At 46.4% G+C, this 17,216-nt stretch overlaps 1 protein-coding gene across 1 annotated transcript in view; it reads left to right on the top strand.

Annotated features, from left to right (window-relative positions):
• The window catches only part of LOC118790326, a 47,264-nt gene that overhangs the window by 26,408 nt on the left and 3,640 nt on the right, over positions 1-17,216 (top strand). Inside the window, exons 17-29 of the mRNA XM_036547235.1 lie at positions 877-1,015; positions 2,435-2,635; positions 4,563-4,715; positions 5,287-5,504; positions 5,892-6,075; positions 6,182-6,337; positions 7,221-7,601; positions 11,554-13,497; positions 14,465-14,602; positions 15,566-15,643; positions 15,729-15,815; positions 16,524-16,615; positions 16,804-16,889. Coding sequence (XP_036403128.1) covers positions 877-1,015; positions 2,435-2,635; positions 4,563-4,715; positions 5,287-5,504; positions 5,892-6,075; positions 6,182-6,337; positions 7,221-7,601; positions 11,554-13,497; positions 14,465-14,602; positions 15,566-15,643; positions 15,729-15,815; positions 16,524-16,615; positions 16,804-16,889 — 3,857 coding nt within the window. The remainder of the gene's footprint in view (positions 1-876; positions 1,016-2,434; positions 2,636-4,562; positions 4,716-5,286; positions 5,505-5,891; positions 6,076-6,181; positions 6,338-7,220; positions 7,602-11,553; positions 13,498-14,464; positions 14,603-15,565; positions 15,644-15,728; positions 15,816-16,523; positions 16,616-16,803; positions 16,890-17,216) is intronic.

Here is a 17,216-nt window from a genome sequence, read left to right as displayed (position 1 = left end):
TTATGAATTACTTTTACTCCTCTCACATATTAAATGGATGCAGTGTTTCTTGTTTAATGTAATAAGGATTACAGCTGTGGGTTTTGTGGGACAGACTTCGTTCTAGCTAGGAGCCACTGCCTAGGATTCCTATTAAAAATGTATGATGTAGACTACTTTATTGGGCGCACCTATGTCTATAAACACAAGACAGACTCTGTTAAAGGGAGCAAGCCTACCAAAGAAAATAAAGAAATGGAAAAGGCTTAATTTGTATGCTTCCAGGGCAGCCTTGGCCTTTCAGAAAATCAGAGAATCATTTTTTGCAGGAGTCTTTTTCTGAGTGGTGGTCTGACAGGTTGGATTACATCAGAATTTGTTGAGCGTTTCACGGTTCAAAGGCGCTCTTTGATGCTGCCAGGATGGGCCCATGAATGTGACGTCTGGAATTCCTGGGGTTTCCCCACCGGGACTTTGGCGGGCGCAATGTGGAACCACACTTCTCCTTGCTACCCAATTTAAAAAGTGTGCATGCAATGAGTACACACAGACACACATTTTAGAAGTACGTATCATTTTCCAGCCTCAACGACCACACATACCCAAAGGTCATCTTTTAGGCATTCGACTAATAAAAAACCTGTGCAGACTAAATAAAATGATTCTTCCTCTGGTCACAAGTTACAAACCATCATTTCACAGTGGGTAGCCCTCAATGTTGGTACATGAGGAACAGCTGATCTGTACACTTCTACACTTACCGTTTGTGAGAGTGCCACACAGCTGACTGGGTGAGGACCCTGGTTGTGATACTGTAATAACATGAATATTGATGAATACCGATGGACACTGATACTATAATAATAATAAAAATAATAACACTAATGTTCCTCTTAGGTACCGCAGTGTGCAGAATGCTCTGTCGCAGCAGAGCTCGGAGCTGCAGGACACGCGCATGCTGACGGAGTTCCTGGAACGCGTGGAGCTCGAGGAGAGCCAGGGGATGCGTGGCAGCCGCTACAGTGGCCTGGGGCAGGTGAGTGCCACGCCCCAGTTGCCTGCACCACGCCCCCACACCACATTACCTCACATTCATTTAGCAGACCCTCTTATCCAGAGCGACTTCCAGCACAACAGAACAGAAGCGTATCCATTCAAATTGAATGAGCAACAGTGTCAACCCAGGCTGACAACACTCCCAAACCAGTGAGTGTGAAAATAACACTATTCAAGCCCTACCACAAGTTAACTTGTGCTACCTGACTAGACAAGGGGAGCCAAGTATACTACCGTACATGAGTCACTAGATAACAGAATCCAAAACATATTGCTATATTACATGTAAAATAGCAAGTAACACAAGTAGCAGGCTTTAGGGGGTGGGGATTGAGGTGGAACCGAGATGCAGTCTGAAGAGGTTGGTCTTCAGTCTACATCAGACGATGGCCAGTGACTCCACTGTCCTGACCCCCGTGGGGAGTTTACACACTACCAGGACAGGGATCTGAGCGGCCTCAGAGGCAGGCACCGCACCATGACTTTGGTGTTGAAACAAGTCTAATGTTAATGATAAACATAGGGTTGCAGTCCTCTCTGTTTATCAGAACCATGTTGGCATACTTTGGTTTGCACATTCATGAAGGATCGGTCGACTGGAGCAGTGACCAAATCCGTTCTGCAGGGGGCACCATCTGTGAGATGTGTTATCCAGTGATATAAACTTATAAGCTGAAAACTCAAGAGCAGAGGCTGGTCCTCCTCTGTGTGGTGCACTTTGGGAATGATGAATCTTAGAGTGAGGTGCAGTCTGGAGGAGACTCTCTCTTATGACATCATCTGGGCTAATTTAATCAAGGATTTGACTCAGGGACAAACATTTCCTCCAAGAGAGCTTTTTTATGATCATTTGTTCTGATATTTCTCAGCATGACCTAACCAAAAAGCTATGCAGCTTTGCCACTTCAGTGAGCCATTGGACTGACTTTAACATAACTAACCTCTGCCCTTTAATGGCATGTGGTTTGTATTCTGACTTTTTTGGCTCAATAAAGTGTACTAAGTCAAAGGACAAAAACCTGTAGCAGGTACCCAATTTTTTTTTAGATACTTCACCAATAAAAGTGTGTGGACAAAAAGGCAGTGAGATATGATTCCTTTCTGGTGTAGGAACCAGAGAGCTGGTAGAGCTGGTGAATGGTCTTTTTCTCCCCAAAACAAAGCTCCACGGTGGTGGCGGCATGCTTTTTTTCTTCTGGCTTAAGCTCCTCAGTTTTCAGAGCTGATGCCATTTAGGGCAAAGCAGTTATGCAGCTTGCTGACTACGCCAACCTCTCATTTGGGAGTAGGCCAATACCATAACACCAGTGTGCTGTGCCGACACAGTCAGACAAGAAAAAAACATAGTGGAAAGCCACTAAACAACGCCACGCGCTGTTTGTTTCTCTGTTTGGGTCAGACTCTCCACAGCGAGCTGGGCTCCGGCCACTCCTTGTTGGGCCTACAGGGTGGCGGGAGCGGGGGCGGAGTCCCGCTCATGGAGAGTATTGGGGATCCTGTGGAGGAGCTGCGTGAGGCTGTGGAGATGCTCAACGACACGGTGAGGGAGAGGGGTCGCTCCCTGTCCCAGGAGCAGGGAATCCAGGAGCTGCTGAGCCGGGTAAGAGAGCAGGGCCCAGGGGATTTGCTGTGGGCACGTGCCCTGAATCCATTAGCATACATGCTAAAAGGCCTGAAACCCAAAATCTGCAGGTTCAATCCATAGTAGAGCACTGTTTACCCTTGAGTAGGGTACTTAAATTACTTCAGTAAATAATCAACTGTATGTAATAGATATTATGCTCAGTGTGAACTATGTAGGTCACTGTGAATAAGGGCATAGGCAGAATATAAAAACACAAATACACATGTCACTCTGCGGTGCAGACAACTGTCATTAGGGTCAGTATCAAACACTGATCCCTGGCTTGGCTAAAATCACCAAGCCATATTAAGAGAAAAATATCTTCAATGTTATACAGTAGGACACAGGATTAATCTTTTTTTACCGAATTACATTTTTTCATATGGCAACGTTGGTTGGTTTGATTCAATAGCAAGGTGAGTTTTGAGAGACAGACTTGATTCTGGCAGGGAGTCACTGCCTAGAATTCAGGAAACGGGCAGGGCCTGATCTGTATGTTTCAGGGCAGCCTACTCTCTCTCCAGTATACCTGTGGCCACTGGCTGCTGGCTTTTCCACTTGTGCCAGACCATATGCAACGAAACACCAGGTATAGGATGGCATTCCTCTGCCACTGCTGATTAGGGCATAGAGCCGGTCTGTGAAAAGAACAGAGGGCAATCCCCACGTTTAGGTACAAGTGAAGAATAATCACTCCTTCCCAAATAGTCATGGGATGTCAGGGGTTAAGAAACCCAAAAAGTAACCAGAGGGTGGTAGTTTTGATCCCCAAATAGGGGAGATTATCATTCTGCTTTAGGGTAAGGTGAGATTTAAAAAAATATCCAGCTGTATAAATGGGTAATATAAACGAGGAAAACTATGCATCTTGACCTGGATAAGAGTGATACGCAAATGAAAAATATGATGTAATGCAATGCATGACAACCTTTGACAGGGTATTATTAGTACAGTACTGAGCAACGCATGATGATAACATAAAAATCAACGTTATTGAATCATTTTCAGAAATTACTGCATTATTATCATTGTTATTATTATTACTATTAAATTATACTAATAAGAATAAGTGGTTGTTTTAAATAATGATAAATGTTCCGAAAGTAGCTCTGTCTGCCTGGCGGGTCTCCAGCAGTACACTGAAGTGGCTTAGGACCAGCTGTGCAAACATCTGGATTTGAATAGCTGTGCCCTTGGTGCATGATTCCTTGTGTACGGTACTTTACTTCATGCATCTAAAATAAACTGCTGCTCCACTGGCCAGGACTGAGCTCCAGGCCCTGCCAGCCAATCACAGTGCAACCTGACCAGAGCATATATGCAAGGCAAACACATTGGCAGGCTTCAGTAATGTCTAGGGTATGAGCACATATGAGATTACTGATGTTCCTTAAGAGGACATAGTTAAAGAAAGAGTTCAGAGGTTATAAGTCAATTACAAAAGTAAATTACTAATTTCAGATATAAAATGTGTCGTTTCAACTGACCTGTGTACTCACATTTTATTTGGTTAACCCAGTTTTGGCATCATAAGACAGATCACCTTTAGATAGACTTCATCACTGATCTGTATAAGCAGGGCTGAAGGTATGCTAACCGTTCTGTCTTCATAGGATTCACTTAGTGATAGCTAGTACAATATCCATCCTCTGAAAACTTGGCAATTGTATTTTTTGGGGTCCCCTACCCACCCCTCAGATGTTACTGAGCTGTACATTTTCACCAATAAAAGTGACAGCATGCCCATCTCAGCCTGAAGTGATACCTGTAGTATGATGCTGTGGACATGTAAAGAGAAATGAAGTTTTCACTGTAACCGTTGCCTGCCAGCCAATATTTTGCTCACTGTAATGTTGAATACAGCTGTGTTACTCAACGGGACTCCCCTCGTCTCCCCCTCCAGCACTCTTCCCTGACTGTGAGGATCACCCAGCGCCTCTCCCGCAGCGCTGAGCTCAGCATGGACATCCTGGAGGCGGAGACTGACATGGCTGTCAAGTGCGAGCCAGACCTCTGCGGTTTGGAAGGGCTGCAGGATCAGCAGGATGAGCTGGAGGTGAGGCATGGCTGACCTATGACCTTTTAAGCTGAACTATGCCATCATGTTGGATTTAGGGATAGATCCATCATCATCAGCCTCTTCCTTCAGACCTGTGCTCTCTTACATAGCGCTGCCTAGCCTGTTTCCAGTTAAAAGATTTCTTTTATGTAGCAAGATTCTACTTCAGTAAAAGTCTATGAAAATTGGTCAGTAGAGTACAACTTATCAATGGAATATAACTCATGTACATGCAAGTTTTGCGCATTGAACATATCGCAGTTCAGATAAAATATTGTACAGCTCAGCCTGAGAGAGGTTATTGCCACTGTCAGCAAATGAAATGAAAAATGATATACTTGCTTCAAGACAGAGCACCTAATCTTTCATACCAAAACAGCAGTGCAGTCATCTAGCCTCTGGTTCCTGTTAGCAAAAATTTACCAATAGTGCTCCATGGCCAAACACACTTGGAAGGACACTAGCACTGGCATTATAAGGCTCAGAGGAGACCTGGTATGCTGGGACTGGATGGCAGGCTGAACAGTTCCTGTGTTTTCCTCATTGAGTCTGGATCCCGTTCCTCTAGGTCGACTGTGAGGTCATCAAAGAGGAAGTGGGGGAGATGGAGAAGCTGGCTGCTCGACTTGAGGTCCTCTGCCCAGAGAGAGTGCAGGCGTTGGGGGCTGAGATCCAGGCGACTGTGCAGGCCTGGGAGGAGCTGGGCAGGAGCATGGCGGAGAACCGGGCCCGTCTGCGTCAGTTTGTCCAGCTGCGGGACTTCTTCAGGAAATACCTGGCAATGATGTAAGCGACAGCAGGGGAGGATGTGATGTTCTGGCTTTCACTCCTCCGCTGAGTGTGCAGTCTCCTTGCAGTCACACCCCAGAGCCCTGCTCAGATAATCACAATACACAGAGCACTTCGCCAAGCAGACCTCATCACTCACATGCCAGACAGAAGGAACCGAACGTTCAGCTAAATCAATTCGCATTCCACGTTCACCAGAAGACGTTTTTCCGCATTCCAGTATTGTAAAGTCTGTGAGCTTCGTGCGTGACCAGCTCATGGCTGTTTTTCTGTGCAGAATGAGATCGGGTGATTATTTCATTTGTGTGTGACTGTTCCCGCCTCTGTGCTTTACCTCTTCCTCCCTACCCCCCCGCAATCCTCCACTCATCTTTCCGCCTTTAGCTCATGGACAGAGGACACCCGGGACTGTATCTTCTCTGAAAGCACAGTGCTTCATGGGACTGGGAATGAGGAACCGAAGGCCAGCGAGCTAGACATGAAGATCGAGCAGAAGTTCAAGGAGTTCGATGACCTAGCGGCAGCTGGGCAGAAACTCGTAAATGAGGAACACCACCTGACTGAGATGGTAAGCTCATGTACCATGCCAAACATGAAAAATGCCAGGATGATGTACACTACAAATGTGCTTTGTGAATGTTCTTCCACCTGACCAAAGACCTTGACCCCTGTAGATCCGGGAGAGGATGGAGGAGCTGAGGAGCATGCTGGGATGGATCCTGGTGCGCTGGAGGGCTCAGAAGCATCAGAAAACCAGTGGGAAGAGGAAACCGGAGCCCAAAGGAGACGTCATTTACTCAGAGGCTACAGTCTGCACCACTTCACAACAGGTGCTTCTCTAGCCCTGCTATTTATTGGCTACGCAGATATCTTTATCTGGGGAAACATACAGAGCTTAAAAAAGTATGCTGATGAATATTTACTAAATCAAAGTACATGGTAGAAAGATGCAGCACAACCACAGTGCACCTCTCAGGATTTGTACCAATCACCAGAAAACTTTTAATAAGCAGCACACCCCACTGCCATTCTACCAGTCATTAGTGAGGCTTTGGTCAAGCACAGCATTATTTTTGGTGTCCTTCTGCAGTCTGTGAGAGATGCAGAAGCTTCCTATATTGTTATTAAAATTATATGAACTTTATAATTAAATTAATTATATTAACTAAATACGGTCAAAGTACAGACCTGTTAAAAGCTGTGATGTAGCACAGAAAAGATGTTTGAATATTTTTAAAACACATTTGGCTCCAGTGGAGGAGCAGCCGTCACCTATAAGAAAATGAAACTTATATAGGATAAGCCCTTTACTGCTTTACAGGGTCTTATCAAAGCATGGTGGCTCTGGACTAAGCTCTATACATATGTCTATGCCTCTTTGTACAAGGTGCAGTGGGTGAGCTGCAGATATTTGGAAGCAAATATTCCTCAAATAGCTAGTGAATGAATGAAAATAATGAACTACTGAAAATACCAATTATACTCAAAGAGTGTTGCTCTTTCCCTAAAGCAACCAGCCTGTCTCTATTTACCCAGTAACAAATAACCAGCTGGCAAGAAAACGATGGAAAGTTAGGGTTTACTCATTTATGCCATTGTGATTGGAGCTACCATGTGCTGTTGGTCACCGACTCATATAACCCCATGACCACATGACCCCCTAACTCTTCACTCCACCAGCCCTGACCCAGGTCCTCTCTTCTCCCTGCTCAGAGCACCTCTCCCCAGTCTGATGCTCAGGGGACCACAGAGAGGACTGTCTCTGAGGATGCACAGAGGACACTAGCCAATCAGCCCGCAGCAAGACCTGGTTGCCATGACGACCGGCAGGATGAGTTGCACACCGAGGGCGGGTACGAGGTGATGGGAAGCGTCGGGCCGAGGGGCGGAGACGTGAGCTCCCCAGGGGGAGCTCTGCAGGGACTGCTGGCTGTGGAAACCCCTGCCTCGCCTTTCCTGGTCTTGAAAGAGCCCAATGCCCCCTCACTGGGCGGCACTGTCAACCTCATCCTCAGTTTCGGTAAAACAGGGGACAGCCAGCTGCAGGTGGAGGAGCCGGCGGAGGAGGTGGAGGTGACGGAGCCCATACACAGGGTGAGAGTCCTTGCCATTAATGCGTAACCACCCCCACATACACACAGGAAGTGACATCCAGGAAATTACATCAGGCCACATTAACTACAGTGCTGGCAATGCAGGCCTGCAATGGTGTTTTTAAATTGACATTCAAGTAGCAAGCATAAAGATGTATGCTGGACACTCCACACTCATCTTTATTGTCAGAAACCCAACAAAATTTTTAGGACCTACTGTTCAACAGCAATTGGTCTGCAGAGCTGACAAGCTAAGCCACGGTATATATCATGAACTGTAAATCAATCCATAAGGGATATTTATCATGAAATAAATACAGTAAATGTTCTTTTACTGCTTTCTCAACAGTCAGCGCTGTGGAACAAAACGAAAGCCTCACCCTCTTTGGTGATGCCAAATTCTGAAGGTGCTACAGGTTTTTCTAATAAACAGGGCATTGGTGTAATATCTTCCATTGAAACTGACGTGGGGGCCTGTTAGAATTATGGCTGGAGAATGGCTCTGATCAGAAAGACAAAGGCACCTATAAATCACACCCCCCCTTTGATATCTCTGTTTATTTTCTCAGTGCAGTGACGTGTCCTAGCATCTCTACCTCCCTTCTTCCATCCCTCCCTCCCTCTCTCCTCCTTCGCTTTCTTCATTTTTTCCCTGTCTTCTTCTCTCCTTCTCCCTCAGCCAGCTGAGTCTCACTCCTCTGCCTGTAAAACGTTTTGGAGGCGCTGCCAGGGGCTTTTGGAAAATACTTTTGGTAGTTTAAAGCGAAAGAGAAAGATTTATCGCCAGAGCGCGGAAGAGGTAAATGGCGTGGCAGCGCTGCATGCTGTGTCTGGGTCTGCATGGGGGCCTGCTGTGTGAGATGCCCTCGGTGGGGGGGGGGGGGGGGCAGAGGGGAATCCTACTAACACGGCGAGCCAGTAGGCCGCACAGCCGCACGTTGTCTCCTCACCCCGCATCGTCGTCACCTGTACAGGCCACACCCCCCTCGGCATCCGCGTGCCAGCCGCCGTCCGCTGTGCCATCCTCTCTCATCCACGGCTCATATGTTTGGCGTGTGCTTTCGTGCAGGGCGGTTTATAAGACATCCTGACTGCCAAGGTGCATTAGGCACATGTCATGTGAGCAATGAGAGCAAGAACAGGGATACAGAAAAGACATGAGCATGAAAAATGCTTAAATATAGGCATACAATAGTTTTATCAAACATCACAACTCACTTATTCTTAAGAGCAACATACATTGTGCATGAATGTACACATAGAGCCTAATAATAATTTTTAAGAGCAACATATTGCAAATAATGGTGTTCACATGGTGCCACATAAGCATCCATAAACATTAACTTACACAGCACTGCCATGATTATAGTGATGCTCAATATGCTGTAGGATGTGTAGTACATCACTCCATACCAGATTTCACCAAGGGGTTGGCTAACAGAAGAAGCAGGGAAAATGAAACCTTCCTCTCCCTGTAGGGGCCCACTTTGCTCATTAAAATGAAGTGATGTTGATGTAGGGCCAAATTAAAGAAAAACCCACTCGCTGGTCCCAAATTACAAATCCAGATGGTAGGCTCCACGGGGGCAGATTCAGCCCTCATCTGAAGTCATCCACTCCAGGCTGGCTGTTAGGTAGCAGTGGATAGGTCAGTATTGTCACTTAATCCATGACATGGGGGGAACACATTAATCACCTCTATTTATTGCAGAAAAATCTTGCTGTTGCGTGCTTTGCGGTAGGTCACGGATAAACAGGCAGTGCTTGGCTGTTTTGGGATTTAGAACATTCTAGTGGACTGTTTTACTTGGATTTGTTGCTAAAATCAACCTAAAATCTTAAGCTCTGCCAAAGGTGTCATGCACACATAATATTTAACTGCAGGTGTCCAACGACCTTTACCATTTCAATGACCGCTGACCTTTTCAACTAATAAATGTTAGCATTATTTATTTATTACACTGAGTTATAATTGGCTTCTGGATCGACGTTTGTTCTTAGACTCATGGTGCATCCATGGTGCATCTGCTGAGTGTATTTAGCACATAGGGTGTAGTGCCCTTTTGTCAAAGTGAAAGTGAGTGTTTTTTTTTTTCCCCAAGTGCTGCTTTGTAAAATGTAATTGAGCTGAGCGATTGGGTTCATTGATAAGAGTAAGATGAAGAGGGATGGTAAGGAGGCTGGAACTCTTCTGGGGAACTGAGAGAGGAACAAATCACCTCAAAGGCTTGGCCCGTGACACAACCCCGACCTGGCAGCCTGAGCAAGGCACGGGGAACGTGAAGCCAAAGCAAACACATACCCATGCGGTTTCAAAGGCTACAATTGTTTACCGAAATATCTTGAAATATGCTGGGAAGTAATTGCAGAGGAAAGAAATATGGTATGTTCTTTGGAGCGGTTTCAGAGAGATAAAAAAGCCCCCGTGTTTTATGGCGGGTGGCGGATGTGCTCAAGCTAATTTTTCATTCGGAGGGGACCGGCAGGTCGGCCAAAATCCCTGGGAAAAGGAGACGTCACCTTGAGGGCCCCGGTTCCATTGCCGTCCGTCGTGAGCTCCTTGCTACAGGTCCCCCAGGGGGACATTAATATACCACGCTACTCAGAGAAATCAATGGGATGTGAACATGTGAGAGAGTCCTCGGTAAATCGCTGGAAAGATTTCCCTTTTCCATTTTCACCTCATTGTGGTTGTGTCTAAGGCAGCCTTATGTGAGTTTGAGTCGTATTGTTTTACACCGCTAAGAGAATGAGTCTAATCCTGATTGATTGCTGTCATTCCACTGCCTTGCTCTTGGGGCATACACATAATCTGTAGAAAGGCATCAATAAAGGCTATTTGATAAATCGGGAGTCATATATAATTACTATGTTATTGAAAAATAATTTAACATAGGATTAACTAGAAGTTAGTAATGGTAAAGGTGACAAATGTTTAATGCTTAATATCATAGACTCAAGTGCCTTTAAGAGCTCTATGCCCTCATATATTAAGTGATGAAATACTTCAGTTCAGAAATACTAGTTTCCAGAAATCCACAGTCCAATCCAATACATTTATTGAAGCTAACTGAATTCATGAAACACAAAATACAGTGAAGTTCAGGTTACTTTGTGCTACCGTGGAAACAAAACTTAAGGTAGTGAAACACCCACACTGTGTAGCCGTCCAAGAGGGGGCCTGGTCAGGTCTGAGTATTGGCATGTGCAGAGGGAGCAGGTTAGTAGTGATGGAGCTGCACCCAGAGGGCCATTCTTGTGTAACTTAACCAAAGTCCCAACTGAATGTGTCTGTCTCCATGTTGCAACACTCAACTTGCACTTCAGCTATCCTCAGGTGTGACTTTGAAGGGGCCAGAGGGGGTGGGGCAGGGGTGGTGGGCGGAATGTTGTCATTAGAAGAATGCACTGTTAACTCCCCGAAGGCCACAGACTTCAGGTTGTGATTTATGAATGAAAGCTATAGGGGCAACATGAGCTCATGAGTCACAGGGGAGTTAAAGGTCAAGGCATTACATCTGTGTAAGAAGTCGCTTGAGTGTCAATTTTAACTGTGGTAACTGTGGAGCAGTGGCTGCATATTCTGTCATTTGTGTTCTTTTACAATTTATGTTTAAATGCTTCTGTAACTTGTGATAAAGCGTCGCTGTGTTCTGTGCTCCTCCACAGATGTGGGTATTTTCTGTACTTTGTTGAGCTGATCCGCCATTATCAGGATCTGCTGCCTGTCACGGTGAGGCGCCTGACTGTCTTTGCTCTTTACAGTCTGGCATCTTCATCGGTAACAAATGTGAAATAAACACGTGTCCGTGTTTTCCTAAGGAATGTGAGGCTGTGACCGTGAGCATGGAGCTTTCTGGATAACCCCCAATAATCGCATCCACTACGGTTTGCAGAGAAAAACCGAAAGAACACAGTTGTGTCTCTAACGTGCTGTTCTCTTTTCTTTTTAGGTAAGTACCTATTTGCATGTTAAGGACAACAACAAAGCGATGGCCCCTGTGTGTGAGAGCGTTACTCTGCCACGCCTTGACAGCAAGGCCAGGACATCCGCCTCCTCGCCCTCCTCCTCTCCGTCCTCTTCCTCCTCTTCCTCCTCCTCCTCGTCCTCGCCGCCCCGAGGCAGCAACGTCTCCTTCCACACCCTGCCCAGGAGCACCTCCAGCTCCATCTTCACCAGCCTGAAGAGGCGAAGCAAGAAGAGGAAGAGGAAGAGGGACGTGCGCAGGCACACCATCCAGAGGATCATGGGAGTGGAGCAGCCGGAGGGGCTCGCTGTCGCGGACGAACAGGCGGCATGTAGCACCAACACCTGGCCGCTGAAGGAGAGGAAGAAGACGGGTGCCCAAGCAGCTAGTCCTGCCGGCGTGGAGCTCTTGGACTATGTGAAGAATCCCTTAGCCAAGGACATTGATGCAGAGTGCAGCTCAGGTGTGACCCCTGCTGAACATGTCAGCAACTGCAGGCACCTCTCCTTGGGCTCTGTGCTGAGCTTCGACTTGCCCGTGGACTTGAGCCTCATCCCCAGCATTCAAGACGTCATCACCATTAGCCCACCAGAACCTGCTGGTAGAGACCATAGCAAGTGCACTGGGGACCTCCACAGCCTAGACGTCCAATACCCATACACAGAGAAACACACAGCTTTAAGCACGTTCAAACAGGCACAATCACCAACACCATGTAAAGGAGAAATGTCTAGTACTCACAGGCTTAAACTAAACCCACCAGAGCAGAGGGAGGTGAGTTTCAAGATAGATTGCCGTGGGTCACCAAAGATCCACATGGATGCTCCATCTGCTGCAGCCCAATACTCTCCACCACCCTCTCCGACTCTGAGCCAGACCACGCTGGGCGATGACCTATCGGACCTTCAACTGAGGCATCTCTCTGGCATCAGCAACCTGCAGGAGGAAGTTGATCAGGAATGGGATAAATTGGCAGCTGAGCTGGACTCTAGAGGACATCTGCACAGCCACAGCACCTGTCCACCAAAGGAGGAGGACCACTGTGAAACAACGGGCCAGGACTCTAGTTCCAATGTGACATCAGTAGCTCATGTGTGCCCCAGTGTCCACACCAGAATCCAGGATCTGCATGGGCATGAATACTGCCCTCCTGTAAGGAAGCCAGGCACACACAAACTGGATTCAATGTCCAACACACACACAGCCTCCTGCTTTGTCCTCGACCTCCAGAGGCCTGTCAGCAGGGACTGTGCAGACTCGGGAAGAGTCACACTCAGCGCTGAAGAATCCCAGGATGCTCTCCTGCCCAGGAGGACCGTGGGCGGGATGGTGCCGTTGGAGAGGGAGGCCAATAACAGGGTCCCAGCTGATGCTGAACAAGGAACCGATGCCACTGTAGCAGACGCCCTCCACCCAGACCACCAGCAGTTCGAGGAAGAAGAGGAGGAGCTGGAGGACATCTGGAACCAAACCAGCAGCTACCGCCAAAGCATCTGCTCCGACATCATGTACCAGACCCACCAGGCAGAGCAGGCGAGCACTCCCCCTGGCCACGCCCGGGAGCCTTCCCCTCAGGACAGGGGTGTGCTCTATAGGAATTTGGTCACCGCCTCCGCACCTAACCTCCTGGTGGCAGAGTTCACACTACCAGCCTCAGTCCAGACTCTGCTAGGCTACAGGAAACAGCAGAGTCTCAAGGAGGACAGCACTCACGGCAAGCCTGACAGAAAGTCCTGGGCCGCTTTTGCAAACAGAGACACACCCAGCAAGCAGATATCACTGGTAAATGAGACAGCCTCCGATCTGGTGAGGCTGCCTGAAACAGAGGACCAGCAAAAGTATATCTATCAGTATAGAGAGGAGGACGAGGAGGAGGAAGAGGTGGAGGGGGTGGAGGTGGAGGCGGAGGTGGACACAGGTTGTCCGAAGGTGAGGTCTACGTTCGTGAGCTTGCTGACTTTTCTTTAATTCTGTGAGATCTGTAGCAAACTCGCCCCCCCTGTTTTTTGCTTCTCTTTTACTGTCATGAGTTTGTGTTCCTGTGAATTCAATTCCCACTTTGAAAACACATGAACAAATATGTTCAAAGTACATGCTATACAGCAAAAACTGTACAGTAATGTTCTACAAACATGAAGTAAATGTCACTGTAGTCATTGCATGGCACAAGAATAGAAGATATAGCCCTACATACACTGCTGTGCAAAAGTCTTTATACTTTAGCCTTTTAGTTTCGTTCCCTCTTCATAGCATAGGTTTTGCAACACATCCGTTAAGTCCTGATTTAAGGAATGACCTTCATACTCTTAATGGATGAACAACACCTGAGCCTTCTGCCAGTTCTGTTGTCAATTCAATGCTTGTCCCCTGTTTCTTAAAGATCTTAAAATTGTCTTCAAATGTGTTTGATTATTCACAGACAGGTATTTGGGTCTTCCAGTCAAGGGTTTGAGAGAGATGATTTCTCTCTCGCTTGTTGATAATGCTTTTATGACACCTTGAAAATTCAGTGATGTGAGTGCTTTCCTTTATGCAGTCACAGAATTCTGTAGCAGTTTTCTCAGCCATGTAAAAGATATACAGGTATACATCCATGCACTGTAACTCCTGAATGTGTGTAAGACTTTTGCACATCAGTGTATTTAGCAATTGAACCATGATGTTGTTGCAGATCTGTATATTTCTCACAGCTGTGTATCGTAATAATGACTGCATTGGTTAGTTTCTTGTCTCGTCACCTTCAACAGACACTTTGCATATGTAATCACAGCAGAGTAAATGCAATGTGTTATTGCTGATTAATTGTTGAATGCCTGCTGCTTATGAAATTAGCGACCTTTAAGGAACAGCTTTGTATTTTACCTTTGGCAAATCAGAACATCTGCCCACTCCACAGGCCCAGTCCATGAGCCTGCTCTCAGTTCACATGGGGCTGGAGGGTGCTGGCCAGCCGCCAATGGGCTTGAACATCCCTGAGAGTGACAGAGAGGAGCAGGGACACACTGCGACCACTGGAGGGCACTGCATTGCCACGGTATGACTCCCTGACAGTGAGGTGAACTTACATACTGTATTTGCACAAGGAGGTTTATAGATGGAGAGCTCCTCCACGTTCTTTTGTTACCACCCACAGTCATTGTTCGCAGTGTGCCATAGCTTGTCTATGATTGGTATGCTTGTGCCTTTCCTGTGAAAATTTACATTGGCTCAGTGTAACCCCAAATCAATTTCATGAGTGCCTTTTTGGGCCTCTTGATACGTTCTCAGGCTTCCACATAAAATCTCCATCCTGGACAGACTGCTGACGACCCTTCCAACTGTGCATTATTCAATTATGTTGTGAAAGCATAAAATGAAAGCATCACACAAACATGGATTTCCTCTCTGAGAAATCAATCCCATCCCCTTAGATGAAAGGACATAAGGTTTAAGTTTCTGCTCTCTCCTTCTATAAACTTTGTTTGCACTTTTCAGTGCAGATTTTGCATCTGCGTCCCCTCTGTGAATTACTAGTGTTGCATGATCCCAGATTTCAACTGATTGACCCCACTGTCTGTTTTTTTTTTTTGAATATGGACAAGGTTTTCAGAAATTTTTAGTAGAATGAAAGGTATGAAGCTCACAGCTCTAATTGGGTGCGGTCATGAAACACAACGTTGGCTAGTTCCCTACATTAAGGATTAGCTTAATGGATTTCAAGTGGTAAATTCCCTTCAGGTAGCCTGGACCCTAACTAGTATTGGGTTCAATTGTTTGCTCATTTGTAGATTAGTGTTGTGTCTAGGGAAACTGTTTTTAGTTTAATGATTTGATTATTTTCATTAATCAAGGTGACTCGCTCTTGTTTCTAAAAATCTACATTCAGCACCTTTGTCTTTTCCTCTCCTGGGGTCCTTGTGGGGTCCCTCTAATTTTTAGCTTCATGGTGACTCTGAGCTCTATAGAGAGGTGGCTGAGCATGCTGTGTGAACCGTGGGGGCTCTGCTGTTTGTTTCAGAATGGGAGGAGACCGGAGTTCCAGTCAATGGAGGGCACCCTGGAGAGGAAACACAGGTTTCAGCTCGGGGGGAAGAAGGTGAGAGGGGCGGAGTCAGGAGAGTGCTGGGAGGAGAGGGATCAGTCCTATTTCCCATGTCATTAACATAGTGGTGCCATTGCAGGCCCCCTGCCGTGCCTGGAACTCATACCACGCTGTCCTGTTCAGACAGACACTGTGCTTCTACCAGGACAGGAAGGACACTCTGAAGGTAACCAGTCTGTACAAGGCTCAGTCAGTTTCTACACCAGGGGGATACTTTGTTGCCTAAAACCAAGGGTGTTTATAACAGGGAGCAAGTGCACGTTTAACCATCTCCAGCTCATGTCTTTGTTTCTGCCTATAGCAGTTGTTTCCTGTCATAGATCTTTATTTCAGGTGAAGTGATGTCTGCACAAATGTGGTGCTTGTGTAAAAAGTCCTGACACCCTCATACCCTAATAAACTCCCCATAGGAAGAGGTAGTATCTTTGGATTGTTAACGATGTCTCTGAACACTCTTAAATGTTGAAGGTACAGTCATAGAGAAATCAGTAGACACATTTTGAATTATTTTTGGCCCTTTTGCCCAGATTATGAAACACTGGGCATCAGCTGCTGCAGACAGCTTAATTTTTAAAAAGTGGAATAAACTGCAAAAGGCTAATCTGCACTACATTTACATCCGATTTTCCCCAGATCTAGTTTACGTAACATCTTTAAATAAACAGGGTCTAAACAGGCACCCTTCACACTGGCATGGTCTCCTTTTTTGGTCTTTTCTGCCCTCTAGTGGCAAAACTATGTTACCCCAAAAACCAGTCAGTGGATAAATGTGAGGTATGACTGCTGTGTTTTTGGGGTCTGCTTCTTTTAGACCCTAAGAATTTGTGACAGAGCTGTAATGTCCCTGCGTTTGCCTCTTTGTGTGGTGCTGCAGAGTTCGGTGTCTGGCCTGCCCCTAAACCTCATAGGAGCAGAGTGCTCTCCAGCCCCAGAGTACACCAAGAAGGCCAACTGCTTCAGTCTGCGGTGAGCATCCACCAGCTAATACATCATCACATACATCACGCTGCCCAGCTGACAGATGCACTTCCTCAGCTGCCGTCCGTTTTCCCTCCGCTTCGGTCTAACCTCCAGGCCTTTGTTATCAGAGTATGTTTGCTGCGTGTAACTCTGGCTCCTCCATCTTCACCCGCTGTCTGTGCGGCCCTCCCCAGGTTGCGTGATGGTTCAGAATACCTCCTCAGTGCCTCCTCCCGCTTCCTGATGAAGAAGTGGATGTTAAAGATCCAGGCAAATGCAGGTAAGGCCAGAGGAAATTCACCGAAAATGAGATTAAACCAAAGGTTTATGTGTACAACTTTCCTTTTCTCTGTGTCTCAAATTCTGCACTCCGTGTAGTCTAAGAATGGGCCTGTTCAACTAATATCCACGTGTTTTAGTTTAAATACTATTTTGCTGTGTTGCTATTACTCCATGTGAATCATTAATACTCCTTCTTCCTTTTTTGATTGTTTCATCTCCTTTGAAAGAAAAACATCTCTAAGATCATAGGGCGCTACTGACTATGTGTGTGTGTGTGTGTGTGTGTGTGTGTGTGTGTGTGTGTGTGTGTGTGAGTGTGCGTGTG

Source organism: Megalops cyprinoides, chromosome 15 (assembly GCF_013368585.1).
Source record: "Megalops cyprinoides isolate fMegCyp1 chromosome 15, fMegCyp1.pri, whole genome shotgun sequence".
NCBI classification, from domain to species: Eukaryota; Metazoa; Chordata; class Actinopteri; order Elopiformes; family Megalopidae; genus Megalops; species Megalops cyprinoides.
This window is presented reverse-complemented; position numbering and strand designations above follow the sequence as displayed.